Raw genomic sequence first — 19,315 nt, forward strand, 5'->3', positions numbered from 1 at the left:
CTAAGAACGCGAAGCGAAGATCTCTGTCGGCGGCGAAGATAAGATACATTGTCGTTCCTCTGACCCCTCACCAGTCTCCCCCATAGGGACTCGGGTGCCTGTAGGTCTGGGAGACAGTGGGACCTGCAGTGACCTGGTACCAGTTAGACATGGTGCTGAGAACAGAGACGTYCCACATAACAAAGCAGAAAATTGAAAAACACATACATGAATACAACTGAGCTTTTCCAGAACCCCTCACTTACTCAACAGTGTGGTGTGGCATCCTGCCCTGCTATTGTAATTMGCCATCTTGATTGATGTTTGATATTTCTCAAATCATATTTCTCAAGGACTCTCTCAGGGACTTTTGTGGTCAGTACCAGTAAGAACAGTCTGTGTGTACGCATAATATGTTTATGTGCCAATACTGGCTAGTGTCCCATCTATCTTTCTATCCATCTAGAGCAGGGGTTTTCAAACCTCTCCTCGGGGACCCCCAGCCATTCCATGTATTTTAACTTATCGACAGCTAGCACACCTGATCAACTTGAACTAATCATCAAGCCCTTGAATAGGTGAATCAGGTGAGCTGGTTTAGGGCTACAACAAAATTGTGAAACGTCTTGGGGTCCCAGAGGAGAGGTGGGAAAACCCCTGATCTAGAGTGTGTGATTGTCAGGCTTTATGTCGGTCTTTCAGTGGTTACACAGATTCATATAATAAATCAGAGTAAACTGTATTGGCACTTGAAGGGACGTCCTCAGGGAGCCTCCAGATAGACTGTAGCAGGCCTCGATCACGCCTCCCTTTAAGACTCTTTGGGCCTCCCGAGTGGCGCGGCGGTCTAAGGCACTGCATCGCAGAGCTTGAGGCGTCACTACAGGCTGGGTTCGATCCCAGGCTGTGTCATAGCCGGCCGTGAGCAGGAGACCCATGAGCCGGTGCACAATTGGCCCAGCATCGTCCGGGCTAGGGGAAGGTTTGGCCGGCCGGGATGTCCTTGTCCCATCGCACTCTAGCAACTCCTTGTGGCGGGTCGGCGCCTGCAAGCTGACTTCGGTTGCCAGTTGTACAATGTTTCCTCTGACACATTGGTGCGGCTGGCTTCCGGGTTAAGCGAGCAGTGTGTCAAGAAGCAGTGTGGCTTAGCAGGGTCGTGTTTCGGAGGACGCATGGCTCTCGACCTTCACCTCTCCCGAGTCCGTACGGGAGTTGCAGCAATGGGACAAGACTAACTACCAATTGGGGAGAAAAATGGGTAAAAGTACAAACATAAAAATAAGACTCTTTCTTGAGCAATAAAGAGTTGGATGACGGGGGAAAGAAACCAGAGCCTCATTTAATTKTCCCTCCCTTGTCCTGTTCCCCTACGTATCGGATTTAACCCCCCATATGCAGCGTTACACCCATGATGCTGTCTCAGCGAGTTGACCGTCCTGTGGCGTGCAGACAACCTGAGTTCAAACCGAGTTTGTCATATATTGTACCCCCTGAAGATTGTAAGTTGTAGCAACAAGAGAAAACACCATGTTGAAGCATTTATCGACTAGGGGAGAGAGAGAGGGAGGAAGAGGTAAATAATGTTACATTATGAATAATGAGCTGGGCCTTCACTGGCCTAATGACAGAGACCTGCTTTAGATTAAGCCCCTACAAACAAACACACACACACACTCACAACCCCCATGCAGCCACTTACACACAGGAGAGCAGTGCAGGAGGCCGTATCGGCATCCGCTCTGATAATCTATTGCCCCTGGCAATGGGATCAGATTTGCTTTGCTCCAGGACAAAAGAGGGAGAGAAGGGAAGGGGATAAAGAGAAAGACAGAGGGAGAATTGGGCCTGTAACCGAAAGGTTACTGGTTCAAATCCCTGAGATGACTAGGTGAAAAATCTGTCAATGTGCCCTTGAGCAAGGCTATTAACCCTAATTGCTCCTGTAAGTTGCTCTGGATATGAGGGGGTTTGTGGTTAGTTAGGATGCAGAGGGGGTCTGTGTGTGTGTGGTTAGTTGGGGTCCGGGAGAATGTTTCAGTGGAAATGTGAATCAACAATGTTGACTGGGAGATCACACCCTAGTCTCACATACACAGCCAGCACTTCATTATGAACATGGAGTACCGCTTCCATCTGCTGGCCAAATGACAACACATCAGTTTCCTTCACAGATGTATTATTAGTTCAAAGTTAATGTTTTCAGAAGATACATTTTACACATGCTGCAATCAAACATGTATGGCAATGCTTTTAAGGGACATTAGTATACACAAGCAAAAAAGTATTATAAAGATAAAAAAGGTTTGAATTCAGTTCATGATGCCAGCAGAGGAAAACATTTAAAGACGCTAAAGTCCATCAGTAGAAAAGTGAATTTAGTTGTCATCTTCTTAGCTGTGTAACTTCAAGGTTAGAAGGAGGTTGGTGATTCTAGGGTAGTGTGCACCAAGGTAGGGGTCAATTCACTAAATCCAGGAAGTAAATTGTCATTGTGACAGGACGACACAGAGCMGCCTGGAATGTTGCTAACAGGAATATGGCCTCAATAAACTACCCAAAGCCCCATCTACAAGCAACTTTAATGATCCAACAAAAATTATAATACTAGGTCTAACATCTGGGATATCCCTCCAACCAACCCCAGGCTACCTCACACCTCTCTATATAAGGCTGGTGTTGTAAAGATGTGGGTCTTGCTTCCTCAGATCAAATGGGTTAGTCTACAGACGGGGAGAAGGAGGACCAGTACCCCCTCAGGCCTCCTCCATCAACCCCTCTTCCTCATATTCTTCTTCCATATTTACTCTTCATCATCGCTTCTCCAGTTTCTTGAACTTGGCCTCTGCAGAGAGACAGACAGATTGACTGACTGACTGTGCAGGAAGGTTAGTTAGTCTCACACACACACACTTAGGAGTAGTGTCCAAGGGAAGTGAATTTTTAGCTGTTCATTTGGGACAGTGTGCTAGCGCTCTCTGCTGTTGGAGCTCAGGGTGTAGAGGTGAACTTAAACAGCAGAGGGCACCACAAGTGCATTTTTAATATGACACTATGAGGTCGAAATAACACAGCCTGTTCAGGTGGGATGGAGTTTTCGGCCCAGATCATGACATCACAATCTGATCTGATTATAAAAGACCAATAACCGTTCATCAGGGTAAGCGGGTGGGCTCTAGATCATCCTATCAGCCAATCAGGGCTGTGTATGTGAATATCTTCAAATTTCTTTCATAACGCCCACACGATCAGACTGAGCATTTCAATGGCCAAAAGAGGAACAGGGTAATAAATAATACAAATATATATTTAGGAGTTGTTTAAATAAACAGTGATTTATTAGATATGCAGTGAAGATTTAAAAAAATACATTAAAAACACTACATGGGGCTTTAATGTTGAGCTGAACACTGCAGCACGGCTATTCTTAGCACATCTGCCATAGAGACTGCTAGCAGATTCTAATAGAGAAGCCTTAGTGACCGAGCTAACAGATATTTATTTCTATCTACCACTTCTCTCCCCCTGTCAGTCTGGTGAGGGTTAAGGTTACACACTGGAACTCAGTAGGCTCTTTTCCACTTACAGCCCTGGTATAAATATAGACTTGCAATATGAAGCTACGGTATGTGTTTCCACAGGCATGCTACTCTGTCTGTGTGTGTGTTTCTGTCTTACCAAGCTTCTTGGAGTAGGTGTCCAGTTTATAAGCAGCCTGCTCCAGAGACGAGACTTGTTCCTCAATCTGGTTTATCTGGTCTAGATAGGGCTGGAGGCTGGCGTCTGTAACACACAAAACAATATATTTTTCAGTTAAATGAAGGTAAAAAAAAKKCCATAATTTTCATAAAGGGTCGCAAGCATCCCCTTCATGTTTGAAAGGCTAATAAACATACACTTGAGGTTGAGGTCCTGCAGGTTCCTGCTGATATTAATGCTGATGTCTTTCATCTCCATGTACTTCAGACTGGTCAGCTTGTTCATATTCTCCAGCAGACGGTAGTCCTCACAGGTGCCTGGGAGAAGAGGGAAACGYGGGAGCATGAAACTTTCTCCACAACAGAAGATTATGACATTGTTGTTATGCTGAAGACATGACAGTATTCACTGAGTGTAATAAAACTCAATATTTGGAAGGTGTTCGTAATGTTTTGTACACTCAGCGTATACTAGTATGCAACTGTATAGACAATGTAGAGGGAGAGACAAAAGACAGTCAGACAGGCAAGGGAGACAGACATGCAGGAATACAGACAGATAGACAGGCACACCTGTGAGTTCTCCTTGTAGGAAGACCGCCATCTTATCGAACATGTCTGTACAGAGCTCATTGATGTCTGGTTCTACAGCCTCCTCTGCAGTCTCCACCCCACCGTCACCTACACACACAGCAGTTACACACCATTAGATGTGTATAAGAGACAGCTCCACCCCACCGTCACCTACACACACAGCAGTTACACACCATTGACATGTTGTAGAAACATCTCATCATCCGTACTCTGGAGGATTCAGTTGGCTCCTACCTCAGATGTAGGACCAAGTTGCCAGTTCCTTGGCATGATGCTGTGATAGTCGGCTTATCTACTGCACTCTAATGTAATAAAAGGTACTCATGGTCGACTCCAGGCATAAGCAGTTGCTTAATAAACTCTCACATTTTGTGCATAAATTTGTTAACATCCCTGTTGGTGAGCATTTTTCCTTTCCCAGGATAATTCGTCCACCTGACAGGTGTGGCATATCAAGAAGCTGATTAACCAGCATGATCATTACACAGGTGCACCTTGTGCTGGGGACAATATACAGTAAGGTCACTCTAAAATGGGCAGTTTTGTCATACAACACAATGCCACAGATGTCTCAAGTTGAGGGAGCGTGCAATTGGGATGCTGACTGCAGGAATTTCCACCAGAGCTGTTACCAGATAATTGTATGTTTATTTCTCTACCATAAGCTGCCTCCAACGTCATTTTAGAAAATTTGGCKGTACGTCCAACCGGCCTCACAACTGCAGACCACGTGTAACCATGCCAGCCCAGGACCTCCACATCCGGCTTCTTCACCAGCGGGATTATCCGAGACCAACCACCCGGACAGCTGATGAAACAGGAGTATTTATGTCTGTAATAAAGCTCTTCTTGGGAAAACTCATTCTGATTGGCTGGGCCTGGCGCATCAGTGGGTGAGCCTATGCCCACCCAGGGCTGCCCCCCTGCCCAGTCATGTAAAAACCATAGATTAGGGCCTAATTGATTTATTATTTSAATTGACTGATTTCCTTATATGAACTGTAACTCTGTAAACTCTTTGAAATTGTTGTATGTTGCATTTATATTTTTGTTCAGTATATACTCATAAATATATAAAAAAAGTATGTGGACAACCCTGCAAATTAGTCGATTCAGCTATTTCAGCCACACACCCATTGCTGCCAGGTTTATAAAAAACAAACACACAGCCATGCAATCTCCATAGTCAAACATTGGCAGTAGAATGGCCTCACTGAAGAGCTCAGTGACTTTCAACGTGACACCATCATAGGATGCCAACAGTACACCAAGTAATTTTGTCACATTTCTGCCCTGGTCAACTGTAAGTGTTGTTATTGTGAAGTGGAAATGTCTAGGAGCAACAACGGCTCAGCCGTGAAGGGGTAGGCCACACAAGCTCACAGAGCGGGACCGCCGAGGGCTGAAGCATGTAAAAATAGTCTGTCCTCAGTTGCAACAATCACGACAGAGTTCCAAACGGTTTCTGGAAGCAACATCAGCACAAGAACTGTTCATCGGGAGCTTCATGAAATGGGTTTCCATGGCCGAGCAGCCGCAAACAAGCCTAAGATGCACAATGCCAAGCGACGTCTGGAGTGATGTCAAGCTCACCGCTATTGGACTCTGGAGCAGTGGAAACGCATTCTCTGGAGTGATGAATCACAATTCACCATCTAGCAGTCAGACGGACGAATCTGGGTTTGGCGGATGCCAGGAGAACGCTACCTGCCCCAATGCAGTGTCAACTGTAAAGTTTGGTGTTGGAGAAATAATGGTCTGGGGCTGTTTTTCATATTTCAGGTTAGGCCCCTTAGTTTCAGTGAAGGGAAATCTTAACACTACAGTATACAATGACARTCTAGACAATTCTGTGCTGCCAACTTTGTGGCAACAGGTTGYGGAAGGCCCTTTCCTGTTTATGCATGACAGTGCCCCCCGTGCACAAAGCAAGATCTATACAGAACTAGTTTTTCGAGATCGGTGTCGAAGAACTAGACTGGCTTGCACAGAGCCCTGACCTCAACCCCATCGAACACCTTTGGGCTGAATTGGAACGCTGACTACGAGCCAGTCCTAATCACACATCAGTGCCAGACCTCACTAATGCACTTGTGTCTGAATGGAAGCAAGTCCCAAAAGCAATGTTTCTAGTGGGGGGGACCAACTCCATATTAATGCCCATGATTTTGGAATGTGATGTTCGACGAGCAGGTGTCCACATACATACATGACCAAAAGAGCGTGTGCGTGTGTATACACACACACACACACAGTCAAAAGTTTGGACACACCTACTCATGTATGTTTTTCTTTATTTGTACTAATTTTCRACATTGTAGACATCAAAACTATGAAATAACACTTTTTATTTCACCAGGTAGGCCAGTTGAGAACAAGTTCRCATTTACAACTGCGACCTGGCCAAGATAAAGCAAAGCAGTGCGAAAAAAACAACACCACAGAGCTACACGTGGGATAAACAAACGTACAGTCAATGACACAATAGAAAAAAAGATATACAGTGTGTGCAAATGGAGTAAGGAGGTAAGGCAATAAATAGGCCATAGTAGCGAAGTAATGACAATTTAGCAAATTAACACTGGAGTGATAGATGTGCAGATGATGATGTGGAAGTATCCATGTTGGCCGGGGTAGCCAGGAGGAAAGCATGGCCAGCCGTAGATAAATGCTTATTGAAATTCTCGATTATCGTGGATTTATCAGTGGTGACAGTGATTCCTAGCCTCAGTGGGAGGAGGTGCTCTTATTCTCCATGGACTTTAGTGTACCAAAYCTTTTTGGAGTTAGAGCTACAGGATGCAAATTTCCATTTGAAAAAGCTAGCCTTTGCTTTCCTGTGTGTGTTGGTTCCTGACTTCCCTGAAAAGTTGAATATCGCGGGGACAATTCGATGCTAGTGCAGTACGCCACAGGATGTTTGTGCTGGTCGAGGGCAGTCAGGTCTGGAGTGAACCAAGGGCTACATCTGTTCTTTGTTCTACATTTTTTGAAAGGGGCATGCTTATTTAAGATGGTGAGGAAATTACTTTTAAAGAACAACCATGGAGTCATATAGTAAACAAAAAAAATAAAAAAGTGTTAAACAAATCAAAATATATTTGAGATTCTTCAAAGTAGCCCCCCTTTGCCTTGATGACAGCTTTGCACACTCTTGGCATCCTCTCAACCAGCTTCATGAGGTAGTCACGTGGAATGRATTTCAATTAACAGGTGTACCTTGTTAAAAGTGAATTTGTGAAATTTCTTTCCTTCTTAATGTGTTTGAGCCAATCAGTTGTGTTGTGACAAGGTAGGGGTGGTATACAGAAGATAATCTTATTTGGTAAAAGACCACGTCCATATTATGGCAAGAACAGCTCAAATAAGCAAAGAGAATCGACAGTCCATCATTACTTTAAGACAGGAAGGTCAGTCAATATTGAACATTTCAAGAACTTTGAAAGTTTCTTCAAGTGCAGTCGCAAAAACCATCAAGCACTATGATTAAACTGGCTCTCATGAGACCCAGAGTTACCTCTGCTGTAGAGGATAAGTTAATTAGTTACCAGCCTCAGAAATTGCAGCCCAAATAAATGCTTCAGAGTTCAAGTAACAGACACATCTCAACATCAACTGTTCAGAGGAGACTGCGTGAATGAGGCCTTCATGGTTGAATTGCTGCAAAGAAACAACTACTAAAGGACACCAATAAGAAGAAGAGACTTGCTTGGGCCAAGAAACACCAGCAATGGAAATTAGACCGGTGGAAATTTGTCCTTTGCTGATGAGTCTGTGTGATATTTTTGGTTCCAACCGCTGTGTCTTTGTGAGACGCAGAGTAGATGAACGGATGATCTCTGCGTGTGTGGTTCCAACAGTGAAGCATGGAGGAGGAGGTGGTGTGATGGTGCTTTGCTGGTGACACGGTATGTGATTTATTTAGAATTCAAAGCACATTTAACCAGCATGGCCACCACAGCATTCTGCAGTGATACGCCATCACATCTGGTTTGCGCTTAGTGCGACTGTCATTTGTTTTTCAACAGGACAATGACCCAACACACCTCCAGGCTGTGTAAGGACTATTTGACCAAGAAGGAGAGTGCTGCATCAGATGACCTGGCCTTCACAATCACCTGACCTTAACCCAATTGAGATGAGTTGGACCGCAGAGTGAAGGAAAAGCAGCCATCAAGTGCTCAGCACATGTGGGAACTCCTTCCAGGTGGATCTGGTTGAGAGAATGCCAAGAGTGTGCAAAGCTGTCAAAGGCAAATGGTGGCTACTTTGAAGATCCTAAAACATATTTTTACTTGTTTAACACTTTTTTGGTTACTACACGACTCCATGTGTGTTATTTCATAGTTTTGATGTCTTCACTATTATTCTACAATGTAGAAAATAGTAKAAATAAACCTTGAATGAGTAGGTGTGTTCAAACTTGACTGGTACCGTACATACACACACAAAAGTATGTGGACACCCCTTCCAATTAGCAGATTCGCCTATTTCAGCTACATCTGTGCCGACACATCTATAAAATCGAGCACAGACATGCAATCTCCATAGACACACATTGGCAGTAAAATGGCCCGTACCGATGAGCTCAGGATGCCATCTTTGTCAGTTCATAAAATATCTGCTCTGCTAGAGCTGCCCTGGTCAACTGTAAGTGCTGTTATTGTGAAGTTAAAACATCTAGGAGCAACAACGGCTCAGCCACAAAGTGGTAGGCCACACAAGCTCACAGAARGGGATGACCGAGTGCTGAAGCGCATAGAAATCGTCTGTCCTCAGGTTGCAACACTTGCTGAATGGAAGCTAGTCCCCACAGCAATGTTCCAACATCTAGTGGGAAGCTTTCCCAGAAGAGTGGAGGCTGTAATAGCAGCAAAGGGGGACCAACTCCATATTAATGCCCATGATTTTGGAATATGTTCAACGAGCAAGTGTCGACATACATTTGGTCATGTAGTGTATATATTAACTCAGTTGGGGTCTCAACTTACTGTTTAGAGTTAGAATACACAAGGTGCAAGTTCAACATGTGGTTGTTACATCAGCAGTTTCTCTTGTTTTGTCAGTCAGACAGTCACTCAATTAGCCATGTCAGTTAACAATTTTTAGATTGTCTAGTCAGTTAGTCTAGTCAGTTATCATGGCCAAATACCGCCCAGGGGCACTAACCTCCATGGGAGCCCCATTGATTTTGTGAGTCACTCTCACTCAGATACTGTATAATTAACATGGCATCATGYCWAAATGTGTAGAATTGCWGGGCCCCCTCACTTAGGGTCCCCAAAAGGRTATAGTCGGCCCTTATGGTACTAACACCAGTCTAGTATCAGAAGATGGCCAGAGTAAACAACAAACAAAGTGTTAATCTTCTTGCTCTCAATAACTAAAATAGCCTATCAACTTGCAGCCAGGGCGTCTCCATTGGCCCATTTGTGTTTGTTGACCTGCTACGGCTAGCTGGAATTGGAAGCTAGCAAGCACCACTCACTGCTGCTGGTAGGCTTCTTGGGCGCAGCGGGCACAACCTGGCCGTCAGCAGCAGTCTCGCCAGGCTCTCCCCGGGTTTCAGAGCTCCCTCCCAGGCTGAGGACGGTAGGATGGGCCGGGGGTACTCTGGAGATGCTATCCATCGCAGCAGCCTCCTCTCCCGTGGCCGCCATCTTGCCTTTCCGTCAGTCACATGATGGAGTTTCACGTGACATTTATTGTCGTCTCTACCTTCTTGCCCTTTGTGCTGTTGTCTGTGGCCAATAATGTTTGTACCATGTTGTTGTCATGTGTTGCAGCTATGCTATGTTGTTATCTTAGGTCCCTCTGTATGTAGTGTTGTCATGATGTGTGTTTTGTCCTATATTTTTATTACATTTTGTAATAAAATCCCAGTTTAATCCCAGCCCCCGTCCCCGCAGGAGGCCTTTTGCCTTTTGGTAGGCCGTCATTGTAAATACGAATTTGTTATTAACTGACTTGCCTAGTTAAATAAAGGTTAAATAAAAAAATAATAAAAGGTTAAATAAAATAATAAAAATTAATTATTCCCCCTCTTCTGAATTCGAGCTACACCAGTTGACTTGACAGGTGCGTGCTACGTCGTGTGGTTGTCAACACTCACCATCATCACACAAACAATATCACGATTCATTTATATTTTTCCTATTCATATTGATTGATAGTTTTATATTGTTTTGTCATTGTTCGAGTGTAGTGAGCTCGAGCTGTCCATGCTGTTTTGCCTGTAGTCGTGTTGCATTATGAACCCTTCGAATCASTGTGAAACATAATGTTAGTGTTTGCAGAGCTAACTAGTCAGCCTAATGTTAGATGTTTTGGGGTAAAAAAAAGAGGATCCTCAAGTCCTCTCTTCGGTTCATATGGGTGGGTCAGAGTGCTGACGTTCTACGCAGGAAGTGTCCAGTGAACCATCGTGACAGCCTGCGTGATTGTAAACATGGCGCCATGCTCCGCTACAGGACTGTGCTGTTTTACATCCCGTTTGTAGCTAGCCTGAGACACAAAACTTAACCATGGAGACAGAAGAGGAGCAACATATGACAACTCTCCTCTGCATGGGTTTCCCAGATGCAGTGGCGATACGCAAGGCGCTACGCCTGGCGAAGAACGACATCAACGAGGCTGTGGCGCTCCTGACCAACGAAAGCCCCGGTCTTGGGTATGGATATGAGCCGATGGAGAGTGGCCCTGCCCCAGGCCCAAGTGGAGACGGGGAGTCCAGCGGGCGGACTGGGACTGGAGGGTTCGACCCACCTCCCGCATACCACGATGTGGTGGAGAGCGAGGTAAGGGTGAAGAAGGATAGTAACGTTAGTTCGCTGGCTTCGTAAGCTAGAACACAAGCTAGCTAACGTCGTTAGCGCTATCAAATCTAGCGATGATGATGATGGCTAGGTAGCCAGACAGGGCTCGCCCTACAATACTGCATAGCGCCCTCCGCTCATGCCTGGCTGTCAAAATATAGAAGGAAAATCCGCGTCATGCATAACTCAATTTACAGTTAYCTCAATCTCGGTCTGCATAAATTCGACACCCGGCTAGTTGAGTTGTAAATACAGCACTATATACTTTCATCATCAGTATTGACATTGGGTGCACACGAGCCACCATCCGATTCAGAATGTAACTGTTGCTAGACAGCTAGRTAGGTAGTTAGCGGGGAATGTGCGAATCTCTAACGTTACATGGGCAACCTTGCTAACCAACTAACTAGTGTTTGCAATAGTTATTAATAAAGCCGGTTTGCAGAGTGAATGTGGTGATATTAAGATCTTCGCATTCATTATCTTGGGGAAATGCACATCTGTCTGCAGCTTAGCATAATGTAATGGAGCTAGTGGTCATGCCCGTGCGGGCGGTGAGGGTGCGTTATTACGGCCCGTGAGGGTGGGTCGTTAGGGATCGCCAGGGTGCGTCATTAGGGTTCGTTAGGGTTCGTCAGGGTGCGTCGTTAGATGTGGTGATATTAAGATCTTCGCATTCATTATCTTGGGGAAATGCACATCTGTCTGCAGCTTAGCATAATGTAATGGCCCAATTTGTAAGTCGCTCTGGATAAGAGCGTCTGCTAAATGACTTAAATGTAAATGTAAAAAATGTAATGGAGCTAGTGATAATGCCCGAGAAGCCGGTGTTTGTTGGATATTGGCACCGGTGTTGTTAGGCCGGAGACGAAGTCCATAGGTAGCCTAGCGGTTAAGAGCGTTGGGCCAGTAACCGAAAGGTCACTGGTTGGAATCCCTGAGCCCACTACGTGAATAATCCGTCGATGAGCAAGGCACTTAACCCMAATTGCTCATGTATGGGCTCTGGATAAGAGCGTCTGTTAAATGACTAAAATGTAGCTAGCCAACGTTAGCTACGCGAACTAAGCTGGCTATAACTAGGTACATTAGAGAAGCTGAGATTTCGCAATCGCCCGTGAACCTGATGTGGCCATCTTGTGCTTTAAATATTGTCTAATAAAGAAAGTTATTTTTAATTGTTCATAGTCCAGTGACAACGTGATGTCTAACCCGTCTGAACTACATGATGTCGAACTAAACTCCAGCATACAGCAGCTGCAAGCTAGCTAGAGAGCATCAAGGAGGGGCAGGGCAAAACCGTTTTGGTGATTTGGGTATCATCAAAATAACTCAATCGCAGACGTTTTTGGTCTCATTCAGCGGTTTTGACCTGATTTAAGTAAAATACCATTGGACATTTTATGTTGAAAGATCAGTTTGTATTCCTAATACTTAAATTGAAAATGATGCTGTTGCTGCTTCCTGTTAAGACGTAATGATAGTCCAATGTCAAAACAGTTTTAAAGTGTCCAAATCAAGAACCAATAACAGTTTGTGAGAATATTGAAAACATGAAATGTACTATCTACATATACATGTGCAACAATAGTAATCGTATGTCTTTTTTTTAAGGAGCTACTTATAAACTGCACAAGCTCCAAAACCTTGTTGTTTTTTCAAGTGGCAATACATCACTCAACGATTGGGGTGGGGGTATGCACTGTTTAAACTACCACAACTCTAAAACCACATGGAACTGGATAGGCAGTATTTTTACATCACTGGTTAGAGGACAACCTCCAGAACAGTCAGCTACATTTTGGAATGTTGCATTTTGATAAGGYGGTCAGAAGCCAGGACAACAACCTCTCCCTCAACGTCAGCAAGACAAAGGAGCTGGTCGTGGACTACAGGAAACAGAGGGTCGAGCACGCCCCCATTCACATCGACTGGGCTGTAGTGGAGGGGTCGAGAGCTTCAAGTTCTTCGGTGTCCACATCACTAAGGATCTATCATGGTCCACACACACCAACACAGTCGTGAAGAGGGCATGACAACACCTCTTCCCTCTCAGGAGGCTGAAAAGATTTGGCATGAGCCCTCAGATCCTTTTTTAATTTTTWATTTACAGCTGCATCATTGAGAGCATCTTGGCTGGCTGCATCACCGCTTGGTATGGCAACTGCTTGGCATCCGATCGTAAGGRGTATCTCTCTAGTCTAGCGGTTAGGGTACCATCTCCATTCTCTACACACAGCAGATTATGTCCGCAGTCTTCATTGCTGTGCGAAACCGTGTGCATGGTGACGTTGATCACCAGGGTGTGGGCGTGTGTGTCTGACACCCGGGTTGCATTCAGTAGGTCACAGCATTGCAAAATGTTTTCAAATGGACCCCATTTTCCAGGAACCGTCTGCATCAAAAGCAGCCCTGTTTTGTTTTTATATTGAAAACATGTATTTCAGGTTACATATTCAAATGGTTCACATTCACACCATTGTGCCAGACAAATCTCTCCGTCTCACTCTTTCTCCTCCATCTCTCTCTCCAGCTTGTTTTTTGCGTCTCTGCTGTTTGTGCCTTAGGAGGCATGTCACGGGTCTGTGGCCCTGCATTCTCATCCTAAATATAGCTCCACACACACAAACATCCCTACATTCTCGAATGGTTACTTAGCTGCCCTGCGCAACATACGTACATAAACACATTAGCACACACACTCATTAAAAACACACACACCAGAAAGACATTGACACACTAACAAACACACCACACCCTGTCCTCCTGAGAGAAGCCCAGAGCTCCAGTCCTCCCCTTAGCTTCTCCTCAGGCAGGAAAACAGCACTAGTACTGTTATTGTTACTGTGTTAATAATGCTGAGAGGAAACAGTGATAACTGCCTATTGGTTCTGACCCGTTAAGAGACAGGTCAACAGTTCATACTGTCTTCTTGACCTCAAAAAGAGGTCTCTGATTGGACTGTGCTGTTCAGAGGRTTCTGATTTAGGTGCTCCTCAGCAGTGAAATGTTTGGCTGTTGACGTTTCTGTCTTAGAGAAACGCTCATCTCTGACTCCCTCCATCTACCTATCCATCTAGAGCTCATCTCTCTTTCCATTTTTTTCTATGAAGGAAGATAGCTGAAACCTGATGCTTCTCTCTCTCCCTCCTTCCCTCCCCCTTCATCCTTCCATCGATCATATATTGGTATGCTGTACTGAAAGGGCAGAGGGGTTATTGAACACACACACACACACCTCTCACAGCCTGTTGTGTTGTGTTCAAGACAACGAAAGCGAGACCGATTTTTATAGACCGGAGCAAATCGAGTCTGAGTCAAGACCAAGACCGGGAYGGGGGKGAGTCAAGACCGAGATCAGAAAAATMAAGTCCAATTCAAGACCATGATTGTAATTGTGTCAAATAACCACCATAATGAGTTTAAAATGTCCAGTATTTCTGTGTTTATATTTCAGAAGAACATATTGATTCTTTAGACAYTCAGAATGGTGAGAGAATGCGTGCTGATGGCAGAGAACCACTCTACAGATGATCACTAACCCAAGCAGGTCTCTAATAGATAGAGACAAAATATGTTCCAAAATATGCCAGCGAATCAAAGGACATTCTGTCGAGTGTGACAGTTTGAGGATATTTTTCAATGAAAGTAAAGGACAGTAATGTTACGAGTAAAGTAGGAAGCCCAGGTTTGAATAGGCGATAAGATGTTAATGTSTCGTGAAAGGAGGGTGGATGTTTGGCTTGACCAAACAGTTTTATACGCTGAGTCTGACTGAATGGGAGCTGGTAATTGAGTTTCTTACTCCGCTGGTCTCGAAGAAATTACGAGTCCTCAATGTCCGAGACAGAGTAATGTTATCTGAAACCTAGACAAGACCAAGACTCTCAAGACCGGTCTCGAGGACTACAACACTGGTAGAACTATAAAATGTTTCTGTGTGTTTCAGAGGAGTAATGATGAGAATGGGAATTGTTCAGGCAGCAGTATGGAGTTCCCCACCACTAACCTGTATGAACTGGAGAACAGAGTGTTCACTGACCACTGGTCCATCCCCTACAAGAGAGAGGAGTCACTGGGCAAATGTCTGGTCGCAGCCACCTGCCTCGCCAAACACGGTAAGAGAGAGCGAGTAAGTGTGTGGGGTGGGTTTGTTGTTGTGGGTTTTGTGACTTGTAACTGTTGGATGCTTTTCACACATTATTTTACACCCAGTTSTCTCTCTCTTTCTGTCTCTCACTCTGTCTCTCTCTCAGGTCTGGCGGATGCGGATGAAAACTGTAAGCAGTTTATGGACAGGTGTATGCACGAGGCCTTTAAAAAGGTGAGTTGTGTGTATGCATGAATGAAGCCTTTAAGGGTGTGTTGGTGTGTTTGTGTGTGTGCATAACACTTATAAGTGAGTGGTGTACAACCTGTTTCAAACACAGTTCCCCTCATCTTCAAGAAAGGAGGCCTATTTGAACAGGACTGTTTGGTGGAATGTTGACACGTTCACTCACTCTGCTTGCTCTCACTCTTCCCATCCCTTTTTAGCTCCTGACCAGTAGTGCGGTCCATAAGTGGGGAACAGAGATCCATGAGGGGATCTACAACATGTTGATGTTACTGGTGGAGCTGGTGGCTGAGAGAGTCAAACGGGACCCCATACCTGTTGGCGTGATGGGTGTACTGACTATTGTGGGTACACACACAGACCTCATGCATACAGTAAACACACACACACACCACGTCACATGAAATAGCATTCACACACCTCGCCCCTTTAACCATTAGCTGTCTGTCTGTAGGCCTTCAACCCAGACAATGAGTACCACTTTAAGAACCGTATGAAGACGTGTCAGAGGAACTGGAGRGAGGTGTTTGGAGAGGAAGCCATGTTTGCTGTGTCACCTAGCAACAGCTACCAAAAGGTGAGGCTGTAATATGGGTGTGGCTCTAAAGTACAAGTATAAAAAACAAAGAAAATGWATGTGTGACTGATCACGTGTGTGTGCCTTTTGTTTCTACAGGAGCCTCATGGCTGGCTGGTAGACCTGGTCAATCGGGTAAGTCCTCCCACACACACCTACACACACCTCTGTGATAGTTCAGGGCAGTTTCATGGTAACAGAATTATGCTGAGAACTCATATTTTTCACTTTAAAATGTATACCAAAAAACTCCACTGATTTCAAGGTTTAACAAAACATATATCTTCATGCACAATGACTACTTTTAAAGCCCCCCCAGACATTGAAGTTYGGTTAAATTTAGGTTCTGAATGAAAGGTGAAAGTATTTTCCTTATGTTTAAAATACATATTTTCCAGGACGTTGAAAAGGCGTCTTTTTCCGGATGTTGAAAATTACTGATTTTCCAGACGTTGAAATCCAGTTCATTTTTGGTTCTGAATGAAAGTTGAAAATAAGTAATTTATAGACATCTATTTTTGGGTGAAATCAAGGATGGTCCAGACCGGACCAAAAAAGTCCAAAAGGCATCGGACTGTACTTACTGAGGTGTAGCCTGAAATGTWATTTTATGAATGCCCATCTATGTGGTAAGCCTACCATTTGTAAAACACCCCAAAAAGACTTGCGGACAGAGSTGTAGCCTACAATGTCAGCCCTCACTGGATCTTTATGAATTCCCATCCATGTGGTAGGCCCACTATTTAAGATCTGAATATCAGCTACCCAACTTTATCAGGAGTTCTTGTGAGCTTATTTTCAATGTGATTACACAGCGGGAAATGCAGAAGTATTTTCTTTTTCGCAATGAACAGCTTGTCAAGACTTCGCCACAGATTGCAACCACTGGCCTATCTTTGATTTCGCCATATATTTTCTCAAGTTTTGTCATCTCCCATAAATTGCGGCTGCGAATCCACCATAGAAATAGTTCGAAAAAATAACAGACCTGCCAACATGCACGCATTGTGCGTACCAGCTATGTAATTCTCTGTCCATGTACGAGATCCGAGTTAAAAGTARGCAGAAATAAATGGGGCCTGATTTGTTTTTTTTATTGTTAATGTACATTTGAATAAAAAGTGACTAACATCTTGATTCTCGATTTTTAATAAAAAAGTAAATCTAACATCCTGATTCTCGAGCTGCAACACACAGACATGTACGGAGTTTGTGTCAACGGACATGCAGATGAATACATCATTATTCGACGTAGCTAACCCGTGTCTGCCCCTCCTGTTTGTTGTGATGCTGAGTTTGCCGACTGTCAGCTGTACGTAAACATGTGGACAAATCCTTTTTCGACGCCGTGTGTTGTGGAAAGGTAAACACTAATTATTTCAAGCTAACGTTAGCGAACTTAAGATAAACGTTCAGTGGGCTCTAAAGTGCCAGCAGTTCACTCGCATTTGCAGGTGAAAGAAATTAAATGCAAATACGAAAAATAACTGGTCGCATTTGTGCGAGTGTGATATACATTTAATTCTGCGTCCCTTTAGTTGTATTTCCCACGTAACATTACGAAGATCATGCAACCTGATAGACTGTAACTGTAATTCTGATCCACGTCACAAAAAGTATAATCAAAAATAAATGTAAACATCTTTGCATTAAATGGAGTCGGGAGTTTATTAGAGTGAGCGATGAAGAATGAATGAGTGTCCGATATTAGCTATAGAGGCAATGCTTCTAAAATACCGTTGCACTAGATTTGAGATTTTATCAATTTTGAAAATCTGAAATGATGTATGCACTGTAAAGAAATACAATAGGCACCTTTACTAAAGAAATACAATAGGCACCTTTACATAGGCTGAAACACAGCCTACTTAAGCTTTGTGTAGCCAGTTTGCGGTCTGTATTTATGCGATCATTCGTTTTTATGTTTTCAAAATGATTTTGCTTTTAGTGTTGATTAGGAACCGTGTCTAAAAAAAAAAAGCCAATACTTGTGAGCTGGACCTGTTTGAGAGGTGACAAGCGTACCTCTACTATAGAGACTAAAATTGGGGGCCAAGGCAAGTTGGATCTGAAGACCTTCTATGCAGATGTCAGAAACTTATTTTCTTCTGCAGTAGACTACATGTTGCTGAAATGTCCATTTGGAGATGTGCTCCTCCAGCATGCAGTAGTCGCTGACATTGCCAACAGGCAGACRACCAAGTTGTCATCCCTCAASTTTTTCATGGCGCMCTTTCCCTGCATTATTCCTGAGGGAGCCTCTATTGATCTGGTGGAAGATGAGGTTAGACTCTCAGGCAACAACCTTTGAGCASAGTCTGGTCAACATGCGCACTGATCAGGCCTGGAGAGAAATCGTCACAATGAAAAGGGGGGGCAGCCTGGTCTACTCCCACCTTTTGGCTGTGATGCTGGGCATATTGGTCATATTCCACCAACATCCCCAGCAATGCAGACTGTAAATGYATATTCAGTATCGTTTCTAAGAACAAAACCGAGTACAGAGCCTCCCTCAGTACCGACATGCTGAGTGCCCTCGTTACCAAGAAGGTTTCTATGATTGCCAGAGGAACTGTTTTCCACAGAGAAGTCTGCCCTGCTGTGTAAGGCTAAATCTGCTAGCTACCAGGCAAATCTGTCTAGGAAATGATTTCCTGAACATTTGAAGGTCTCCAGAAGATTTGTTCTCACCCACTGTTTCCTATCATAGCTTTTTCGTTTTTATTATGGATAACATGTTTATTTGATACTGATGCTTTGCTTCAAACATTTGTTCTTATCATATCAGAGTAAAAAAAAAAAAGGTTTTAATTATCGTGGATAAGACGTTTGTACATGTTGTACCTAGACAAATAACTTATTATTTGTTTAATAACATTTTTTTTAAACTCCAAGAATTAAGGCCCTTTGTGTGTTCTTTCTAAGTACATCTTGTTAGTGACTTTTACCATATGTGTAAATGGAATGCTGTCAAGAAAGAAAGTATTCCAACCTWTTATAGACTTGATTTGGTASAATTCTATATTTGCGATCACTCACAAACAGCGCGCGAGTGTGCGGGCAGGCTTCGGCTGCGGTACAGCAAACACAATGCTCATGGTTCTCATGGGAAGTGAAATGATAGGCTACAATGACTTTGCTCATGATCATGCACGCTGCAAGTGACATGTAACTAACTTTAAATTCCTTGAATTTTCTTTTGCGTGTGCCTTTTCGTTATCTGCATAGACACTTGTGGTTTCTAGCTATTGTTACACCAGTCAAAGCAGTGGAGCGTGTAGTGTAGCAAAACATGAGCGGTCAAAACCATTCATCT

The 19,315-nt window shown here is 43.9% G+C and overlaps 2 protein-coding genes across 2 annotated transcripts in view; one reads left to right on the forward strand and one right to left on the reverse strand.

Moving 5' to 3' along the window:
- Window positions 1–2,141: 2,141 nt before the first annotated feature.
- On the reverse strand, window positions 2,142–10,100 carry bloc1s2 (biogenesis of lysosomal organelles complex-1, subunit 2). Its single transcript, XM_023999250.2, has 5 exons — window positions 9,760–10,100; window positions 4,251–4,358; window positions 3,876–3,995; window positions 3,658–3,762; window positions 2,142–2,824 (listed from the first exon to the last, which is right to left on the reverse strand). Exons 1-5 carry the CDS (start codon window positions 9,929–9,931, stop codon window positions 2,793–2,795), a joined length of 537 nt encoding a protein of 178 aa, XP_023855018.1. The 5' UTR covers window positions 9,932–10,100; the 3' UTR covers window positions 2,142–2,792.
- A 582-nt stretch (window positions 10,101–10,682) lies between these two features.
- The window catches only part of usp24 (ubiquitin specific peptidase 24), a 47,480-nt gene continuing 38,847 nt past the window's right edge, over window positions 10,683–19,315 (forward strand). Inside the window, 6 exon segments of the mRNA XM_070446189.1 lie at window positions 10,683–11,068; window positions 15,036–15,204; window positions 15,343–15,410; window positions 15,623–15,766; window positions 15,877–15,999; window positions 16,099–16,134. Of these exon segments, the coding sequence (XP_070302290.1) occupies window positions 10,796–11,068; window positions 15,036–15,204; window positions 15,343–15,410; window positions 15,623–15,766; window positions 15,877–15,999; window positions 16,099–16,134 (813 nt within the window). The 5' untranslated portion in view covers window positions 10,683–10,795.

The sequence above is a fragment of the Salvelinus sp. IW2-2015 genome, linkage group LG13 (assembly GCF_002910315.2).
Source record: "Salvelinus sp. IW2-2015 linkage group LG13, ASM291031v2, whole genome shotgun sequence".
In the NCBI taxonomy this organism is placed as follows: Eukaryota; Metazoa; Chordata; class Actinopteri; order Salmoniformes; family Salmonidae; genus Salvelinus; species Salvelinus sp. IW2-2015.

Bases quoted from the DNA above. Each gene is read 5' to 3' on its own strand.
- bloc1s2 (XM_023999250.2), bottom strand. From the start codon at position 9,931: ATGGCGGCCACGGGAGAGGAGGCTGCTGCGATGGATAGCATCTCCAGA. The intron at 4,359-9,759 runs GTGAGTGGTGCT...CTGTGTGTGTAG, and splicing joins CAAGAAGCCTACCAGCAGCA to GTGACGGTGGGGTGGAGACT. The intron at 3,763-3,875 runs GTATGTTTATTA...TGTGTGTTACAG, and splicing joins GCAGGACCTCAACCTCAAGT to ACGCCAGCCTCCAGCCCTAT.